Here is a 19996-nt window from a genome sequence, read left to right on the forward strand (position 1 = left end):
TCCAGCTAAGAAGGCCACCATCTAATTGTGAAGCTACCACTGGTGGGCTATGTGGAGAATAGAAGGGTATACATAGGAGTAGGGAGATAAGTTTGGAGGTATTTGCTAAGGTCCAAGAAATGTACTCTCTTTTGGAGAGTACTCATTTAGAGTATTAATTTAATTTTTATCAGTGATTATTACTCCCAGAAGTAACATTTATATTATTAATTTTTACTGTTACTCCTTTAAATTAATCTTTTTCCTTCCCAAAGTTGATTCTGTTGCAATTTCAATGTAATTTTTTTCCTATTACATTTTTGTTCTTTAGCATCTTTAGTATTCTAATAATTTATTCCTATAATATTTTATAAATTTCTGTATAGTAACTTCTCAGAATCATCCTAATTGAATGGTTTTACAGAATTGTTTTAATACTATAATATCATACAGATTGTAGAATTTAATAGATACAACACTGTTTCTAAAAGCTACAAAAGATATATTTGCTAGTATAAAATTGATAATATTTTACCACAAATTAAAATATAGATAGCTTTTTAAAAAACGTGTAGGTTTTTGGTTTGCATACCTATTTATTTCTTAATTTAACTTTAGTAACCATAAATGAAATAATTTAAAAATTCGGTAAGGAAGATTCATAAAGTAACATTCCCTTGTGCACTATTTTGCCTAGTTTACTGATACATTATTAGCTGATTACTGATAATATCTAGCACTTACTAATCACTTACAAACTAAAATGTACTAAATTTTAAGATTTCATAAAACATTCATCTCATTTTTTCTTAGTTAAAATGAATATTTTGGTTCAGCTGCTATTGTAATATGGGTCTCTTCATAATTCCAGAGAAAAAAAATGTATTAAAAATAATTTCATTATCTTTAGTTTCCTTTAATATTTAGGAGCAAGTATGCTAAGCAGGCTATTCAATATCATTAACAGTAATCAGCGTAGTGATTTCTCTCAGTGCCCATCTGAAAAATGCAATTTAATTAAGGACCCATAATTTTCAGCAAGTACCTCTAATATGCTTTGGTTAAAAAAAAAACATCCAGTCATACCACCTTTAAGTAAAATATCTTTGACACAAGATTATAATGCAAGTTTACCACACACCTTTTATTTAGCTTACTCCAGTGGCCATGCCACAGAATGAAAATAAAATATGATTTCCAGTATAAGTGACTTTTCTACCTATCTATACTGAGCAATGAAGCCTTTCCTGTGGTAACTTATTTCCAACTTACTGTGAGAATGAGTTATTAATGCATAGGTTTTGTGATATGGTCACTGTATTTATAGCTCAGATTTAAATTTGATCAAACTTTCAATAGCTGTGTCTACAATATGTTGTAGTGTCAGGGTCCCAAAAGCTTAAACAGAGAATTGCACTCACGTTAGCATCTTGACTTCTCTGGGGTTCTTATGATGATAGGTTGGCACAGTGAAGTGGTCTAAGTGTAAGCTTTAGGAGTGGGAACTCTTGGTGTTGAATCTTATCTCTGCCATGTACCAGCTACCTATGTGACTGGGAAAACCCCAATCTCCTCTGGTGTGAAATAATAATACCCCCTATATAAAAGCACCTAGGACACTACTTGGGACACTACTTAGGACACTACTAGGACACTAGGACACTACTTAGGACACTACTTATTCAGGACTTACCTGAATAAATAGTGGTTGTTTTAATAATAGCAAATACTGCATTTAAAATTAATTTTGGGAAACACGGGGGTGGCTCAGTCAGTTAAGTGGCCAACTCTTGATTTTGGCTCAGGTCACAATCTCAGTTAGTTGTAATCTGGCCCTGCATTGGGCTTTGCACTGGGCTGGGCCTGGAGCCTGCTTGGGATTCTCTTCCCTTTCTCTGCCCCACCCCCTCCTCAAAATAAATAAATAAACTTTAAAAAATAAGTAAAATAAAAGTATTTTTTTTATATTTGTCAGGAGACTTCGGAAATAAAAACAATATTTAGGAATTATGAGTAGGGGAGGGTTGTACGTGTGGGTGGGGAAAGCAGGAGAGTTGTTAAACAGCATCATTCACAGATCGCTCTCCTGGGAACTTCCTAAAGCCATTAGAGTTAAAGGATGAAATAAAGTCAAAGTTTGTGAGCTCTTTTATATTTAAAAAGTAGCATATTTTTGCTCATATACATTAAGAAAAATAAAATTTAAGTAGTAATATTTGAAGAAATGTTTTACTTGAGAATCATCAAGGGCCAAATAAACCTTTCTTCTTTTGATGACTCCACAGGGATCTTCGGAACCTAGTGATTGAAATGGTTTTGTCTACAGACATGTCAGGTCACTTCCAGCAAATTAAAAATATAAGAAACAGTTTGCAGCAGCCTGAAGGGTAGGTTATTTTCTTTCATAATGTTAAAGTTTGGTGGGCTTAGATTCAGAAAAGACTGTAATTGATATTGGGGCACCTGGGTGGCTCAATCTGTTAAGTGTCTGACTCTTGGTTTCGGCTCAGGTCATGATCTCAGGGTGGTGGAATTTAGCCCTGCATCAGGCTACACGTTGAGTGTGGAGCCTGCTTAATATTCTCTCTCTCTCTCTCTCTCTCTCTCTCTCTCTCTCTGTCCTGCTGCCCTCCCCCCTCCCCCGCTTATGCTCTCTCTGTAAAATAAAAATAAAAATTAGGGACGCCTGGGTGGCTCAGCTGGTTATGTGTCCAACTTCAGCTCACATAATGATCTCGCCGTTCCGAAGTTCGAGCCTTGCTTTGGGGTCTGTTCTGACAGCTCAGAGCCTGGAGCCTGTTTCAGATTCTGTGTTTCCCTCTCTCTCTGCCCCTTCCTTGCGTGTATACTCTCTCTCTCTCTCTCTCTCTCTCTCTCTCTCTCTCTGTCTCTCTCTCTCTCTCTCTCCCTCTCTCTCTCTCAAATAAATAAATATTGAAAATTTTTTCAAAAAATAAAAAGTAAATATTTTTTTAAAAAAGACTATAACTGGTTACTTTGCCCTAATAATTTGAACATGTCCTTGATTTGACAGGATTGACAAAGCCAAAACGATGTCCCTGATTCTCCATGCAGCAGACATCAGCCACCCAGCCAAATCCTGGCAGCTGCACCACCGGTGGACCATGGCCCTGATGGAGGAGTTTTTCCTACAGGTGCCTCTTTCACACTATGTGCACATGTTTTTGGAAATAGTAACTATGCATATTGACATGCACCTTTTTTTGTTCCGAATTCAGGGCTTGTGACTTACTATTTATCTTTCAGATAAATGTATTTCCTAATCCTACATAGTATACTATATATTTTAAAGAGAGTCAAGTCTTGGATCTCAGATGCCACTCTTAGGAAAGAAAGAAACAAACAAATTAGTATTGTTGTCTGCTGTTAAGAGGTAAAATGTTAGAGTAGAAACATCAAATATCTTTCATCATAAAATGGGAAAGGGGAGAAAATACAGCACTGCTGCATCCATCTTGTTGGTTATAACTTAGTCATATATGCATGGTTGCAAGGAAGACTGAGAAATACAATTTTGCGTTAGATGGATGTATGCTTTGTAAAAAGTGGATTATTATATGAAAAAACAAGCCTAGCCAAGGGGGATGGCCAGTGGTCTCTACCACAAGTATACTTTTTTTAAAATAGTCCACTCCGACCTGAGGTACCACAATACAATCGTGATGTTAACCGCCCAGAGTTAGCATCAGACCCCACAAGGTGAAGGCTCAGTCTTCCATAAGAGTGGCTCTAGTTCAGATGCCAACATCAAGTGGGGCCCCAGGACACCAGCCCTTCTGACCACTGGTTATAAATTCAGGATTCCCATGACCCTCCTCAGGTCTGACAATTTGTTACAATGATTCAAATAACTCAAGAAAGTTACAGTTTTAATTATAAAGAATACAGTAAGAAAGGGCCAATTGACATTATACCTATTCTGAAGACATAAAGACCAAGTACATTACTATATTTGGATGACTCTGTTTTCTGTTTCCCATTGTCAATGAATATGCTATACAGTTTCACTTTGAAATAGCATAGCATGGTCCTAGAGAAAGTTACTCAGTAGCATCTTCCAAATTTAAGTATTTTCATACTAAAAATAGTCTTAAAAATATTTTTAATACATTTTGTGGTAAACACACACACACACACACACACACACACACACACACACACACAAATGTTAAAACTTATCCAGTTCTAGAACTGTGTGTTATGGCCAATTAAAAATTACAATTTCATGTATTCAACCAAACACTAGTTAGAAAATGGTAAATCTAAAGAGAACTTAGAGATCTTTAAGAACAATTTTCTCATATTATAAATGAAGGAACAGAAACATGAAGAGATAAAATGACTTTGCTCAAGTTAAGACAAAATTTTTAAGTATTTTAAATGATCATTAAACCACAATATGCGAAGTTCTGTGGAATGCAGCTAAAGCAATGCTTAGAGGAAATTGTATAGCTCTAAATGCTCATATTAGAAAAGAATAACAGTACTTGTATCAGTGATTTGAAGAGGTTAGGGAAATAAAACCAAAATAAGTTGATGGAAGGAAGTAAAAATATAAAAGCAGAAATTAATGAAACAGAACAAAAACAACAGCAAAAATTAACAAGGAAAGCAGTTTGTTCTCAGAAAAAATAATAAGATTGTTAGCAAGTTTAAAAAGAGAAAAAAAACATGGGTGCCTGGTAGCTTAGTTGGTTAAGTGTCTGCCTCTTGGTTTCAGCTCAAGTCATGATCTCGTGGTTTGTGAGTTCAATCCCTGCATCGGGATCTGAGCTGACAGCGGGAGTCTGCTTGGGATTCTTTCTCTCTGCCCCTCTCCCAGTTGCTTTCTCTCTGAAAATAAATAAATAAACTAAAAAAATGTTTTTAAAAAAGAAAAAGAGAAAAAAACACAAATCATAAGTAAAAGAGGAGTTGTCATCATGGACTCTACATATAACAAAAGGGTAAGGAATTTTAGGCATAATTTATGTTTTAACACATTTGACAACTTAGGAGAAATTGCCAAATTCTTGAAAGATATAAAATACCAAAACAAACATAAGAAAAATTGTAATTTGTATATCCATATACCTATTTTTAAACACTGAATTTGTATTTTAAACTCTTTCCATGAAGAAAAATTCAGGCTTAGGTGGTTTCAATTCTTAATTCTTCTTTCAGTTCTCAATTCAAGTGAGAGATGGTGAGTTCTCTCAAACTTCTCAAAAAGAAATAATGCCAGTCTCACACAGATTATTTCATAACACAGAGCGAGAGGGAAAATTGTCAGTATAACCCTGACAAAAGCTGACAAAGATTTTGCAAGTAAAGGATATTATACACCCATATCTATCATGAACCTAGGTGGAAAATTTCTTTAAATATTAGCAAATCCAATCTAGCAATATAGTGAAAGAGTGCATATTATGACGTAAGTTGATTTAAGTAAAAAATCATTTAAAATAATTTACTATACTAAAAGAAAAAAATCCTACTATTATCTCAATAGACACAGAAAAAGTATTTGACAAAGTTCAAAAGACACTAATTACAAAACTTTCTGCAAACTAGAAGTAGGGGACCTCTCCAATTGTGGTAAAAGGTGTCTATAGCTTACATAATATTTCCTGGGGAAATACTGAACACTTTCATGCTAAGTTCCAGGTATCTGCTCTTACCACTTCCTTTCAACTTTGCATTTGAAGCTCTAGCCATTACGATATATAAAAGAAAATAAAGAATAGATTGGATAAAAATAAAAAGAACTGTCTTTATTTGCACAAATATGAGCTTCTACATAGAAATTTAAGGAATCTATAAAAAGCTACTGGAACTGATAAATGAGTTTAACAGGGCTATAGGATCAATTGTAGTTCTGTATACTATCAACAAACAACTTGAAAATAAAAATTTAAATACAATATGACTTATAAAAGCATAAAAAATATTTGGGAATACATTTAATTAAATGCATATAATGCCTGAACACTGAAAACCACAGAATATTGAGAAATTTTTAAAGATCTGTCTATGTAGATTGAGAGATATACCATGTTATGGATTAAAAGGTTTAATATTGTTAAGATGTCAAATCTACGAGGGGCACCTGGGTGCCTCAGTTGGCTAAGTGTCTGACTTCATCTCAGGTCATGATCTCATGGTTTGTGAGTTTGGGCCCCACATTGGTCTGTCTGCTGTCAGCATAGAACCTGCTTCAGATCTTCTGTCCCCCTCTCTCTGCCTCTCTGTCCCCTCTCTCTCTCAAAATAAATAAACTTAAATTTTTTTTTAAAAGATGTCAATTCAAAAAATTTATTAATATACCTAGGATAATCCTTATCAAAAACTGTTAACAGATTTCTTTGTAGTAGTTGAAAGAAAAGCTGATCCTAAAATTGACATGGAAATGTAAGAATCTAGATGTAATCAAAACAATTTTGAAAAAGATTAAGAAAGTTGGAAAATTTACACCTTCTTATCACATGACTTAGTAGAAAGTTAAAGTCATCAAGGCAGTGTGTTATTGACATAGAGTCAGGCAAATAGATCAATAAAATAGAATAGTGATTCCAGAAACAGTCCCATACTTATACGATCATTTGATTTTCTACAAAAGCAATAAGATAGTTAAACAGTGAAAAGAAAGTTTATAAATGGCAATAGACTGATACTATTAAATATATGGGAGAAAAGGAATTTTATCCCTTACGTATACCATATATAAATATTAATTCAAGATTGACTCCAGCCTTAACACAAAACCTAAACCTATGAAGTTTCTAGAGGAAAGCTCAGGAGAATATCTCTCTAATCTTAGGGGTAGCCAAATATTTCTTAGAAAAGACACGTAAAGCACTGCCTAAAAACGAAAAAAAAAAGTAGTAAAGTGGACAAGAACGAATTTTAACACTTCTCTTCCAAAAATACCATTAAGGCAAGGCATAGAGTGAGAGAAAATATTTGTACTACAAATATCTGTCCAAGCGCTTGTTCACAAATTGCATAAACTCCTACAAATCAGTAATAAAAAAAATCAGCCTAATTTGATCAGCCACCTCGTTAAAAAGTACACAAATTGGTAATAAATACATACAAGTATACTCAATATCATTGCTTATCAAAGGATTGCACATTAAAATCACAGTAAGATACATCTACATCCTCACCATAATAACCAAAGTTAAAAGGATTGAAAATATTAAGTGTTTTTTATTATGTGGAGCAACTGGAAGTATCAGACATTACTGGTAGGAATATAAATAATTACAACTCCTCTGAAAACTACTGGCTAGCGTCCATGAAACTTAATGAAACTAACATAAGACTTAATATCCCTATGACCCAGCATGCCAACCCACAGGTGTATAACTCGGATAAATTAGTGCTTATGCCCACCAAATGTGGAATAGTCACAATAGTATTACTTATTATAGCCCTATACTAGAAACAGTCCAAATTTGCATCCAAAATAGAAATGAATAAATAAATAATGGCATAGTCATACAATGGAATATCATACAACAATAAAAAAATAGACTACTAATACAAACAACAATAAATCTCAAAAAAACCATACTATATGATTCCATTTATATGAAGTTCAAAATTGGCAAAATTAACCTATGATGATTAAAATCTGAACAATGGGTGCCTGTAGGAGGTGAGATTCACTGGAAACAGTTAAGGGAATTTCTGGAAGTGATGGAAATGTTTTATATCTTGCATGTTAATTACATAAATATGTTCATAATTTATGCACTTAAATTTTGTACATAAATTTTTCCTTGATTTAAAGAATATAGCAGAATGACTTAAAGAACTCTAAAAGAGGCTCCTGGATGGTTCAGTCCAACTTCGGCTCAGGTCATGATCCCGTGGTTTGTGACTTTGAGCCTCTCATCGGCTCTGTGCTGACAGTTCAGAGCCTGGAGCCTGCTTTGGATTCTGTGTCTCCCTCTCTCTGTGTCCCTCTCCCACTAGCTCTGTCTCTCTTTCTCTCTCAAAAACAGATAAACATTAAAAAAAATTTTTAAAGAATTCTAAAAAAAACCCTGTTAATATAAGTCTGCAATAAATTCCAGCAACTCTTGAAAATTATTGTTAGATATCCAAATAGTATCTTGACTTATATTCTCCCTATTTTTTATTAATTTCAAACCAGACAAAGATTACCTGACAGAATCATGAGAGTAATGAATTTAATGAAATTGAGTCAAGATGTTTTCAAGATTCACTACCTTATTCTTGAATTTTCTAGAAAGGTGACTGCTATTAATAATGAAGCTTCTAACACGCAGTCATTTTTCACATCTGAAATTCAGGGTAGAGGTAAACCGTTCCATAAGGCTACTTAGTTCCTCTGTCATTCCAGCGCCTGATAAGCAGTGACTCAGATATCTAAATAGAGATAAAAATGCATGCAGCACAAAAGGTCAAGTCTTGGAATAGGTATAACATCATGATATTTGGAATGTTTTTGTGATCTGAATTTTTCAGACTGTGTTACTTAGAGTATGAAAATGTCAGGTTTTTCGTTTGGTTTTTTGACGGGATTCTTTATGGGCAACAATAGGCATTTGTGTCATCCCAAAATGTTCAGAAATGACTGTCTTTTCTTGAATGACCTTAATATATAAGGCAAGAAACTTACAGCTCTGAGACGAGTAAGCATACAGGTTAAGGTGGACCATTATAAAATCAAATTATCCCTGTTGGTGTTCCCTCTTCAACTATGAAATTCCTTTCAGACTGTAATAAGTTGATTTGGGATTTGAGCTTTTAATAATGGAATCTTATATTTCGCAGTCTCTGGACTTTTAAAAGTAAGTGACTTTCAAATCCCCTGCAGAAATATATAGAGCAAAACAGGAGAATGTGATGTGAAAGGTCAGAACAAGTGAGTCTGTACTACCAACAAACATGGTTACAAGCAAAACAAGTTTATCTTTATGAGACTTATGCTAATGTATGACATTGATGCCAACAGCTAAAATGTTTCTGTGCATTCAGTTAACTAAATGAATCTCCCAGTACTCTTACTCTGCCATATCCCATATATTAGCCTTTTGGAGGTGTGCATGTATGTGTGCATGTACACACATATAAATTTACACACACAGAAACGTATATGTGTATATGTATGTGTGTACATACATATATTTACATACATATCACTTAATGTTTCAGAAAAATCCAGAGGAATTTTGAGATGTGTTGACTTCTAAGTCAATTTCTTATTAATTTTTCTACTAAGCTCATTTTCTCCAACAAAAGGGATTAAATAGGCATTAAGAATTTTTAAAACACACCGTATTTCTGGAGGAGAAATCAATGCAAACCAAGTTATTTGCATTATTCTTTAAAATTTCATCAGTGTTACCCCAACTCTTGGTGTTGGCAAGATAACAAGAAGTTAATACAAATAAAGTTAAAAGAAATACTTCCTGCTACTAAAATTTGTTTCTGCTTCATATTATACAAACCTAATAACTAAGTGAATTTTTCCTTTTTCAGCTGGTTGTTTTGTGTTACATGAAAAAAAAATTGACAGTTATGTAAAATCTATATTTACCAATAGGTACTCCCTTTTCACAAAAGGAGAAACAAATAATTGGAATTACAAGTTTTGGGGAGCAGGACAAAACGATTATTTTATCCTAAATTGTATACTGTCAGGCCCCTTTATGTTCTTCAAAATTACAAGAAGTAGTGTGAAGTGTGTTATTTCAAAATAGATTGTATTCCCCATAGTAATATGGGGAATGTATTATTTAGTAATGTATTTAGTTAGGGCAACCTCAGCCAAGGATCTGGCATCAAAAATTCAGACACGACTACCACCAAAAACTGATAAATATAAAGAACCATAGCTATGAGCCCGTATAATAACTTAAAATTTAAAAATCAAAGCTCATAGTTTTAAGAGGCATGCAAGGATACTAATGTCCTATACAATATTTATAACTCACAAAATACAATTATACAATATAAATCTTGCTGCAAGTGAATATGTTAGCTATAGTAATCATTAAACATTTAAACAGTTTTGATGGCTTCCTAGAATTTAGAAGGACAATTTTTAGCAAGAATGAAAGAAGGTAATTAGATGGCCTAAATCCCTTAAATAAGTTGTCCAAAGAATGTAAACTATCGCTTCTTCCCCTTCTCCTTCAGTTAAATGTCCCTGTAGAACTTGTGACCCCTAAATTCACCCTTGGCCTTGTAGTGGCCCCCAAGTCTGTGGTCAGGAGCTTCCTGTATGTTTGTTGTTGGTGTTGCTTCTGTGATTAAAACTTGTTTTCGGGGCACCTGGGTGGCGCAGTCGGTTAAGCGTCGGACTTCAGCCAGGTCACGATCTCGCGGTCCGTGAGTTCAAGCCCCGCGTCAGGCTCTGGGCTGATGGCTCGGAGCCTGGAGCCTGTTTCCGATTCTGTGTCTCCCTCTCTCTCTGCCCCTCCCCTGTTCATGCTGTGTCTCTCTCTGTCCCAAAAATAAATAAACGTTGAAAAAAAAATTAAAAAAAAAAACTTGTTTTCAATGCAAGAAGATTCTCAAGATTTCTATACTTCACCTTTTGTCTTCAGTTTTTGAAAGCTATAGAAATTCTTTGGCTTCAGATAAAATGCAAAAAAAAAAAAAAGTGCCATTAAGTCACTGGATTTGACAACTTGTTGACCACTACCAGAGCATTTCATACTGTTAGGAAAGCATAAAAATATTACTGGTCTTTGTCATGGCCTTTCAAAGAAGCAACCTCAACGGCCTCCAGGGGAATTGCTGATACAGGGACAAGTCTGAGCACATCAGGCTGCCTTGTGTTTCCACATTTCTGGGGTTACTTTCTCCCCTTTCCCACCTGCAGGGTCATCCCCAAGAAAAGATGCAGGGATCCAGGAGCACAATTGGGTGACATTGGTAAATTGAGGTCAGTGGCCTTAGGGCCCTGTAATTTTATTCCAACCACTGTACAAGTCAATACACCAGAACATATGTATATTTGGTATTTTACTGATTTTTGAAAGTATATTTTGGCCTCCTGAAGGCAGCAACCTCAAATGAAAGCACATCCTCCAAGAGAAAACTAGATGACTTACACAATGTCTGTTGCCTTGACCCCAGATTTCATCGTTAGGGAGAGTAAACACTCCCAATTCAGGGACCCAATAAGGAAAATGTTAACGTTTATTAAATTTATACTCAGGGATCCCAACTTTCTCTTTACATATCTTTCCCTCTCCCCTAGTAGTACCCCCCTGTCGTACTGGGTTTGTGGTGCCCCCATAGTCTGGCTATAGGGCCTCCTACTAATCTTGCCCTCATGGTCTTAATTCACCCTAAAGAATAACACCCTGAAATATTTATAAATAAATTAAATAATTAATGTGCTTTAGTATTCAATGTGCTTTAGCAGTGGAAATTTAATACCCTAATTCAATTGTGGAATATAAGAAGCAAATAGAACATAAAATTTCTCCCTCCAAATATAGGGCGGTGGACCCTATATATATCTGTCAAGTGCCTAGGTCCTATATGAAAATGTTGCCATCTAGCATTCTATAAAATTTAGCTCATAGAAGGGAAATCACCAGAATGCCTTTTTCAGGCCCAAATTATCATTTTTAGATCAAACAAAGGACTCCTATTATATAGTATAAAAATATACATATTAAAATATCAGATAGCAGCCCCCTAATCAATAAAACCAGTTATATAGGCATAGATCAGATAAGTGTCTACAATATCACATTTCCCATGAAGTCTATGAAGAGCTTTATTTCTATTTTAACAATAGCAATATTATTATTTATATTTTAATATAAACAATGATATTATTCTTGCACGTTATTCTCATTATGTTAAAGATCAAATGCATAATAGTCTTCAAATACAGCCCTCATTCAGATTGCCTTATTTCTATTAGTGGCACCAAAGACTCCTTTTCATTCAGGTTTGAAGCCCAAGATTCATGTTTAATTCACTTCAAGCAATCCCCCACACTGCTGACAAATCAATATTTCAAAAGTAAAAGTCCTGTCATGTCAGTTTCCTGCTAGAAAACTGGGGAGGTCCTGAGGACAGGGGTGGGGAGCCAATGCCTCTCCATTACATGCTCAATTAAGTACCAGTCATTTATCCCATGGTTTAAAACCATCTAAGATATGCATTAGACATTATAAATACCTCACAGCTCTGTATCTTTGCTATTATGAAGTATGGTTCTTTCTAAAAAAATTTAATTCCAGGATAGCTAACATACAGTGTTATATGAGCTTCAGGTGTACAATATAGTGAATCAGCACGTCTATACGGAGCTCAGTGCTCATCATGGTAAGTGTACTTTTAATCCTCTTCACCTGTATGAAGTATGGTTCTTACTAGCTAATATTGAATGACCATTTACTAAATATTAGGCAGTGTAGCCTTCACATAAATTATCTTTGATAACCTCAGGATAGTCCTACTAGGTAGATACTATTATATCTTTATTACTAACTTGAGTTAACCAAAATTACCAAGTGAGGTAACATATGAGGAAAATTCATTCCATCAAGTTTGTGATATGTCTGAAATAAAAGACAGCCAGATGAAAAGCAGTGATTGAAGTGTGTATCTTGTAACTCTGAGGCTAATGGCACTAATAATTCCTTTCCCTCTGTCCCTTAAGCTGGGTGTAAATATTAACTCCAAATGGAATGGGTGTTGTTATTCTCTAAGGAAGGAGCACAGCTGCTGGGAGAGGTCACAGAAATTCTACTCCCCATTTTCTCTAAGCTATGACGTAGTCAAATATTCCTGTTTACAGCTACTTTGCGTACTTCTCTGGTGACCATATCCAGATTTTTCCCCAAACAATTCTGATTTCAGACTTCCTGCTTCTTATGATCAGAGGTATGGTTTCAAGGAAATGCACCAGAAAACATTGTCAATGAATAACTTTAAAGCCAATAAAACATACTGACATGTTATTGTAAAGATCACAATGAAAAGGTGTTAAAGGAAGCAGAGGGATTGAAAATCTGAGGTCCTCAAGACAGACACTGCATTGTTACATGGGCTCCACAACACAGCAAAAGTGATGGTCCCTCCCTTTTGTCTTCTGATTCGAGAACCTGGCCACGTGTCCTAAACTGTGGTCTTACATAAGTCACCGTGTGTTCTGTGAAGGTATACAGCCAACAGCTTAGGAGAAGATAGAGCCCAAGGCATCCTTCAAATAGCCAGAAGATCAAGGTGAAGAGACACAAGTGAAGTAGCTTCTCTTTCTTTTGTAAGCACATCCCCTTGAATGCCAAGGAAAGAACCTATGTTCGATGTTGGATAAATCTTGTGATAATAAGGTTTTGCCCAGAGCAGCCACTTTTATTTTAGGAGATGAAAATCGAATCAGTTCTTGTAATGTTAAACCCAAACGTACATGGAATTCTTTAACATATGTACTCAATTAACTTACTATGGATAGGATCAAGTAATAAAAATCATTAACATTTCCATTTTCTGAGAATACGTTAAAATGATGCACACAGAATGTAAGGATGTTGAAGATACTCTTCATTTGCTGTGGGAGATTCAATTAATATTGTTTTATAAGTGGAAAGATGTTTCAAAATATTCATATACTTTGACTTCAAAAAATAATATACTCATGAAGTCTTCATAGTGAAGATCTGTGATGTATTTAGCATGGGGGGACAAAAAGCATGAGAATCCAAGAACTTGATTGTTAATTAAATGCCAAATAACACACTGAGATGACTATTTTATGGCAATTACAGAAAATTCTAAAGAGCAAAGGTTTGTCTCCTTATAATCAAGGGGTTTGTAATACCAAAGCAGAGTCTCCAGGTGCTGAAATGTTCATTTCTTTTTCTTCAGCAATAAGTATGTCCTCAAAAGGAGACCAAGTAAAATTACACCAACTTGGACTATAGTTTTTTTGTTTTATAAAAAAATAAATAAATACACAGTGCCAATTAAGAAAAGAAAGATGCAACTTTTTTAAGCTTTGTATCTAGACTGCTCGTCGTCTAAGCCTCTCCAGACTAAGCCTGTACTAATGAGCCTTCCTTTCCACAGGGAGATAAAGAAGCTGAGTTAGGACTTCCATTTTCCCCACTTTGTGACCGGAAGTCAACGATGGTGGCCCAGTCACAAATAGGTACTGTTGTGGAGGGTGGGCACGTGTGTGCCAGTTTTCAAATGGAGAAACCATGTTGTTTAAAGGGTCAAACATCCATGAAACTTCACACTCCTAACAAATTTGATGTTTAGACTGATCTATATGGTGCTAAATGATAAGGATTTTGAAAAATTCTCACAAAATGAATTCAATCAAGCAGTATTAGTAAATGTAATTGTTATTCTATTTACAACCTTCTTACAAATGACAGGCTTTCTTCTTGTTTAAGAGACAGCTTTTTTTTGTACTGTGTTGCTGATTATTGTAATCTGTAATGTAATCCTTTGCATATAGAACAATTCAATGAAAATGTTAATATATCTGTCCCGTTATCACTAAGTTTGCATAATATATTCAATATGCCAGTTTACATTCCTTTGGAAAAAAATTCTTATGATATAAGAAGATAAACCAACAAGTTCAACCCATTATTATAACATATGGTTGCTATGCTGCATGCTCCAAATGTTTGTAATGGTTATCCCCTGAGCCAGCACCTTCATTACTGAACTGCAAGATTAATAAACATTAGGATTGCCGCCTTACCTCTCTAGCTGCTCCAGTACCACCTCCAGCAGAGCAGTAGTCAACTGTCAGAAAGAGTCTCGCTCTGACCTTTGCCCCTTCCCATCCAAGTTCCAACAGCTGTTTTTCTAGCCACCATAACACTGGTACCTACCATTGTTTAGCAGCTGTGAGCATAACAGGCTAAGGACCTCCTCAGGGAAACTGGAAAGAATGGAGGTGTCTGAGGCTTGTTGCTGTAATATAAATTGCTACCCTGTTAGCAAGGTGACACTTCATTTGACGGTCTCTGAATTCCAGGCATTGAAAACTACAGACAGAACTTGAAATAGCCTACTGGTGGCCAATGAACATTGCTTTGAGTGGAAGGTATCAATTAAAACACAAAACTATTGAAGTTTTCTTGAATTAAAAATGCACCTTAATGTATAACATGACTAAGCCAGTTACTTAAAATGCGAATTCCTTTTATCTGTGTATCTGATGGATGGAATACTCTTCAAATGTGGATCTTTCTGGGTACAGTATCACTTTAAAAGCTTCCCTCCAATTTTCTCTTATATTCAGATTATCGTCCATAGCTCCCAGGTGTGTTTAAGACCACAAGCACTTGATTTCCAGTGCCATACCTCTCCAGGGACACGTAGTGTTGAAATGTGTACACAGTTTAGAGTGTGTTGTCTCCTTCTCCCCATAAACACTGGGCATTGCCCCATTCTCTCTGTGTGTCATTTCGTATCTTGACGAGTACTTTAAATTTAAAGTCTGTATTCAATCCTGACATCTCAAGGTGGTGGAAATAATGCTGTCTCCCAGAGATGTTACTGTTCTCTTTACTGATTTGACAGAACACACCCACGTGCCGTGAACTAACGCTTTACATCCAGAGAATAATAAACAGCAATTTGAAATATTAACACACTGGCAGGAAGCTCTGACTGATATAGTCAGAGGGGGCAAAAAAGTGGGTGCCTTCCTGTGGCCTGAGAAGCAACTTCAATTCTCTTGTTTCTTTGAAGCTTAGGTATTATTTTTTGTTGGTCAATAATAAATTCAACAAACAAGTGGAATCCTTTCAGAAAAGTAATGATCCCTGTCACTGAGAGGAAAATATAATCGAGTCTGGTTAGACTTGAATTTATTGTAAACAAGAGTATAAAAACTGAATATTAAATAGAAAAGCCAATATACTTATCAAGCTTAAATTGCATCACTTCCACTGCTTGAGAGATCATTTTATAGAGCTATTAAACTATCTCTAAAGATTGTGTTATTGGGTTAAAAATAATTTCAGTGGGTAAACCAAACCAGTATGTAGCTGATGCTTTCTACCCGATGCATCAGACTCTTCATTATTACAGATTTTAGAGTTCAGAAAATTGTAGTGTTTCAATTCATCTCTCTCTCTCTCTTTTTTTTTTTTTTGCTTTTGTAGGTTTCATTGACTTCATAGTAGAGCCAACATTTTCTCTTCTGACAGATTCAACAGAGAAAATTATTACTCCTCTTATAGAGGAAGCCTCGAAAACAGAAACTCCTTCCTATGGGGCAAGCAGGTTTGGTATTTTCTCTTTTTTTGCGTCTTTTTTTTTTTTTTTTTAATGATTATCTTCATTATCTCTTATAGCTAGGTTGGAAATTCTTAGAATTATTAGATAGTATTGCCACCTAGTGGCTCTCTATTATATTGCACCTGCCTTTGAAATTCACTTCATGTCCACTACAAAATATATCAAAGTACTAACAAAGTACTAACTAACTAATATATCAAAGTACTAATGAATATAACACAAGAGTATTCAATACCAGAAGAATTAAATATCTGACTTTTGTGCAAATGTATGTATTGTGTCTTGGATGTTAACATATATAGTTGTGTTGTTTTGCTTACAAACAAACCAGTTACAACTCACTTGTAGGTTGATACTTCAATAGTTTTGTGTTACATCTAGAGAGATGCCTATATCAAAATAAAGCTTGTGGATGATGTGAGTACAACAGATCCATATAACATCTAACGGTAACAGTAGCATCCACTGTATATGCGATCACAATATTTCAAGCTAAACATTTTTCATTGACAAATTTGTTAAGGGATATTATTTAAAACTTCCAGTTGTAGATTAATCATGCTAAATTCTTGTCTATCTGAACACACAACTTTTCCTAATAGCACACCACTAGGTTCCCAAAATGTTGCCCCAATGAGGAAATTGAGGAAATGTTTTCCTGAGAATGATTCAGGTTGGCCCCACTTAGGGCTCCAGAATCATGATGTCCCATTTGTTATGTTCACCTGTGAACTCACCACCAAGTCAGCTCACCTCAAGTATCTGCTTTTCTAATGAGGCCTAACCACCTTATAATGCAAGAGCACTCCAACCTGCTGCTCTGGGAGTCCTTGACCAACCCAGGGAGTTCCAGCCAGAGTCCTGGCCCTCTCCATGATGGGAGAAAAGGAGGGATGTGAGCAGCCCTGATGCATGCTCAAAACTGGGCCTGAGCACCTGCCATCCTGTTTCTGCAGCTGGCTTTGTGAAGTGTTTCAGGCTTTGCTCCCTCATTCCATATCTTGACATTAGTGTTTTCTGGGGTTTTTTTTTTTTTTGGTTGTTACTATTAGCATATGCACCTTTATTGGGTTCACCCAGTGTTGATTTGTTTAGACGATCAAATATGAAGGGCACCATGAACGATGGAACCTATTCCCCAGACTACTCCCTTGCAAGCGTGGACCTGAAAAGCTTCAAAAACAACCTGGTGGACATCATCCAGCAGAATAAAGAGAGGTGGAAAGAGTTAGCTGCACAAGGTATAGTTGTTTATGAAGCCTTACTACTCTCTCTTTCTGTCTTAACTCTTCCTCTGGGATTTCGGATTTTTTCCCCCTAGATTTCTTCTTTTATGAAATACACAAACTTTTGGCTGTGCTTGGAATTGGCTACCCTTTGATTATTCATGACAAGGTTGGCTTCTCTGTTGAAGAGATTCTGCTGTGTTTATGTCATGTGGACTGCAGAAATCTGTGTCAGTGGGTGGCAGTGACATGAATGCAAAGGATGGGGCAAGAAAATGGTGACAAAACTTTATGTGACAGATTAACCTCCTGTTAATTTCTGGAAGTGCTTTTGAGCCTGTGTTTTAGGCTTTGCACATGGCTTTTGTGTTGCATTAGGAATGTAACACTCAGTGTCAGAGACTTGGGTGTGTTTTTGTTCAATTTTACTAAGTTACTTCTTCGGGTGACAGTTCCATTCGTGCGTTGGAAAGAATCATTTGTAAGCCTTCCCTTAAAGGAAACAAATGGGAAGCTAGTGTTAGCCATTTCTGACATGTTTTCTGATTCAAGTACATTCGTTGTTTTTGTTTACAAGATATGTGAATTTGTAGCAGTCATTATCTTTGTTCAGGAAATTAGCTTTCGGATTTCAAATCTGGCCCCCGTCTCCCCTCATGCTCGCTCCTGTCCATAGCCCTGTGTCTCTCAGGTGCTGTACTCCCTGCACGGTGGCCTCTGGCAGCTTCTTGAAATACTCCCAGAGCCTTTGCGATGATTGTTTCTTCAGCCAAAGATTCTCCCCTTAGAGTTTTCTGCAAGGCTGGGTCCTCCTTGGCTAGCAGTTTGTAGTATGTATTTATTTTTATTTTGAAAAATAGCACTTAATTAACTCAATTTTCACATGGACCTTATAAGGTATATACTATTATTATTCCCCTTTTACAGATAAGGAAACTGAGGCAGAAGACAGTGATGTGACTTGCCCCAAATCCCACAGCTAGTAAGTGAAGGAGCTAGAATTCACTCTTTCTCCCCAATGCAGTGCTCTAAACCTTCATGGTAGGCAGCTCCACCAGGAGGCCCTCCTTGACCATGACAAGTATGTCGTCTGTCCTATTTTTCTCTGATTAGGGCCCAGTTCAGTCGCTTCAAAGTGGTATCACTAGTCCGTAATTGATGATATTTATTTATTCCTTTTAAAGTTTATCATCTGTTTTCCACAGGGGAACATATGATTCACACAAGTTGGGACATGGGCTGTTATGTTTTCCAGTATATTCCTTAGCTCGTAGCACAGTGTTGGGCATATCATAGGCACTCAGTATATATTCATTTAATTAAATAACTACTTAATGGTGTCACATTATTTCTCCACCTCTGCTATTAGGAAATAAAAGAAATACCATTCTAATGTCTTCATCTGACTGTGTAACTTACATTTTCCTAAAAGTCTGATCTTTGTTGAGAAGAAATAGAGTTTCCCAGGCTTCGGTGGCTCTATACAGCTATCATGAGGGCCACTTCCTGTATTCGCACAGCACCACCCCCCGCCCCCCGCCACACACACACACTCAGAATGGCCCTGTACTTAAATCCTCTACTATCATCATCTTGAAACTCTTAAAAATTTTTCAGTCTCAGTTTTATTTTATATGGGGACCTGTAATTATGTAGCTAGCCTTAGCCATTACAGAGGGTCTTTGTGTAATACATTATTGTCACTCAATAAAAAATATAATGCAGTACGAGACCCAGATGGCCAAACTAAAATATTGTCAAATCCATCTAATTGGAGACTTCAAATGATGAGAATTGCCCCTCTCTATGGACAATTACTGAAGCACAGTAAGATATAAATCCCAAAACTATAAGCCATCTGAAAACAGGAACAATGTCTATCTCATTGTCATGATTTTCTCAGAGCTAGCATGTCCCGGCATACTGTAGTTGCTTTAAAATTATTTAGTGAGGATAGTTTTGAATGAATGAATAAATGAATGCTTAAATTCCACTTTGAATGTATTTATTCAGAAAAGAAAACAAATAGATATGTTAGATATTCAGCGATGCAAGGAAGAGAGGAGGGGAGTAAGAATTCTGAAATCCCTCCTGTGTGCCAGGCATTTGACATGGATTATCCTATTTCCTCCTGCAACAATCTTCCTAACTAGAGGTGACTACTCTCATTTGCTACATATGGAAACTGAGGATCACACAGCTTCTAAGCAGTAGAGTTAAAACTGTTCTGATTCTTTACCCATTTTCCCCACTGCATGCGAGCACCTCCTAGTATACTACCTTTTCAAAAAAGTTTGAAAAAGTTCACTTGAAGCCTTTATCTTCAATGAACCCAAAAAATCTAATTGACCAAAACACACTCTCCTCTAAGAAAGTTTTAATTAAAATAAGCAACACTACGCCCCAAACATCAACCCGTCACCTGGAATCTATCTGTCATAAACCTGTGAAGGAAAACTCTTTATCAGAATTGAATTAGTGACTGCAATTTCTCCCTTTTTAATAGACTTTCTGCC

The 19996-nt window shown here is 35.9% G+C and overlaps 1 protein-coding gene across 7 annotated transcripts in view; it reads left to right on the forward strand.

Moving 5' to 3' along the window:
- Positions 1 to 19996, forward strand: part of PDE1A (phosphodiesterase 1A) — a 243374-nt gene that overhangs the window by 194427 nt on the left and 28951 nt on the right. For 6 of the 7 annotated variants that reach the window (XM_047871055.1, XM_047871058.1, XM_047871056.1 and 3 more), the window contains 5 exons: positions 2265 to 2366; positions 3014 to 3134; positions 14056 to 14137; positions 16119 to 16239; positions 17335 to 17495. In XM_047871055.1, coding sequence (XP_047727011.1) covers positions 2265 to 2366; positions 3014 to 3134; positions 14056 to 14137; positions 16119 to 16239; positions 17335 to 17495 — 587 coding nt within the window. The remainder of the gene's footprint in view (positions 1 to 2264; positions 2367 to 3013; positions 3135 to 14055; positions 14138 to 16118; positions 16240 to 17334; positions 17496 to 19996) is intronic. The other variant, XM_047871057.1, reaches the window with a different exon arrangement.

Source organism: Prionailurus viverrinus, chromosome C1 (genome assembly GCF_022837055.1).
Source record: "Prionailurus viverrinus isolate Anna chromosome C1, UM_Priviv_1.0, whole genome shotgun sequence".
In the NCBI taxonomy this organism is placed as follows: Eukaryota; Metazoa; Chordata; class Mammalia; order Carnivora; family Felidae; genus Prionailurus; species Prionailurus viverrinus.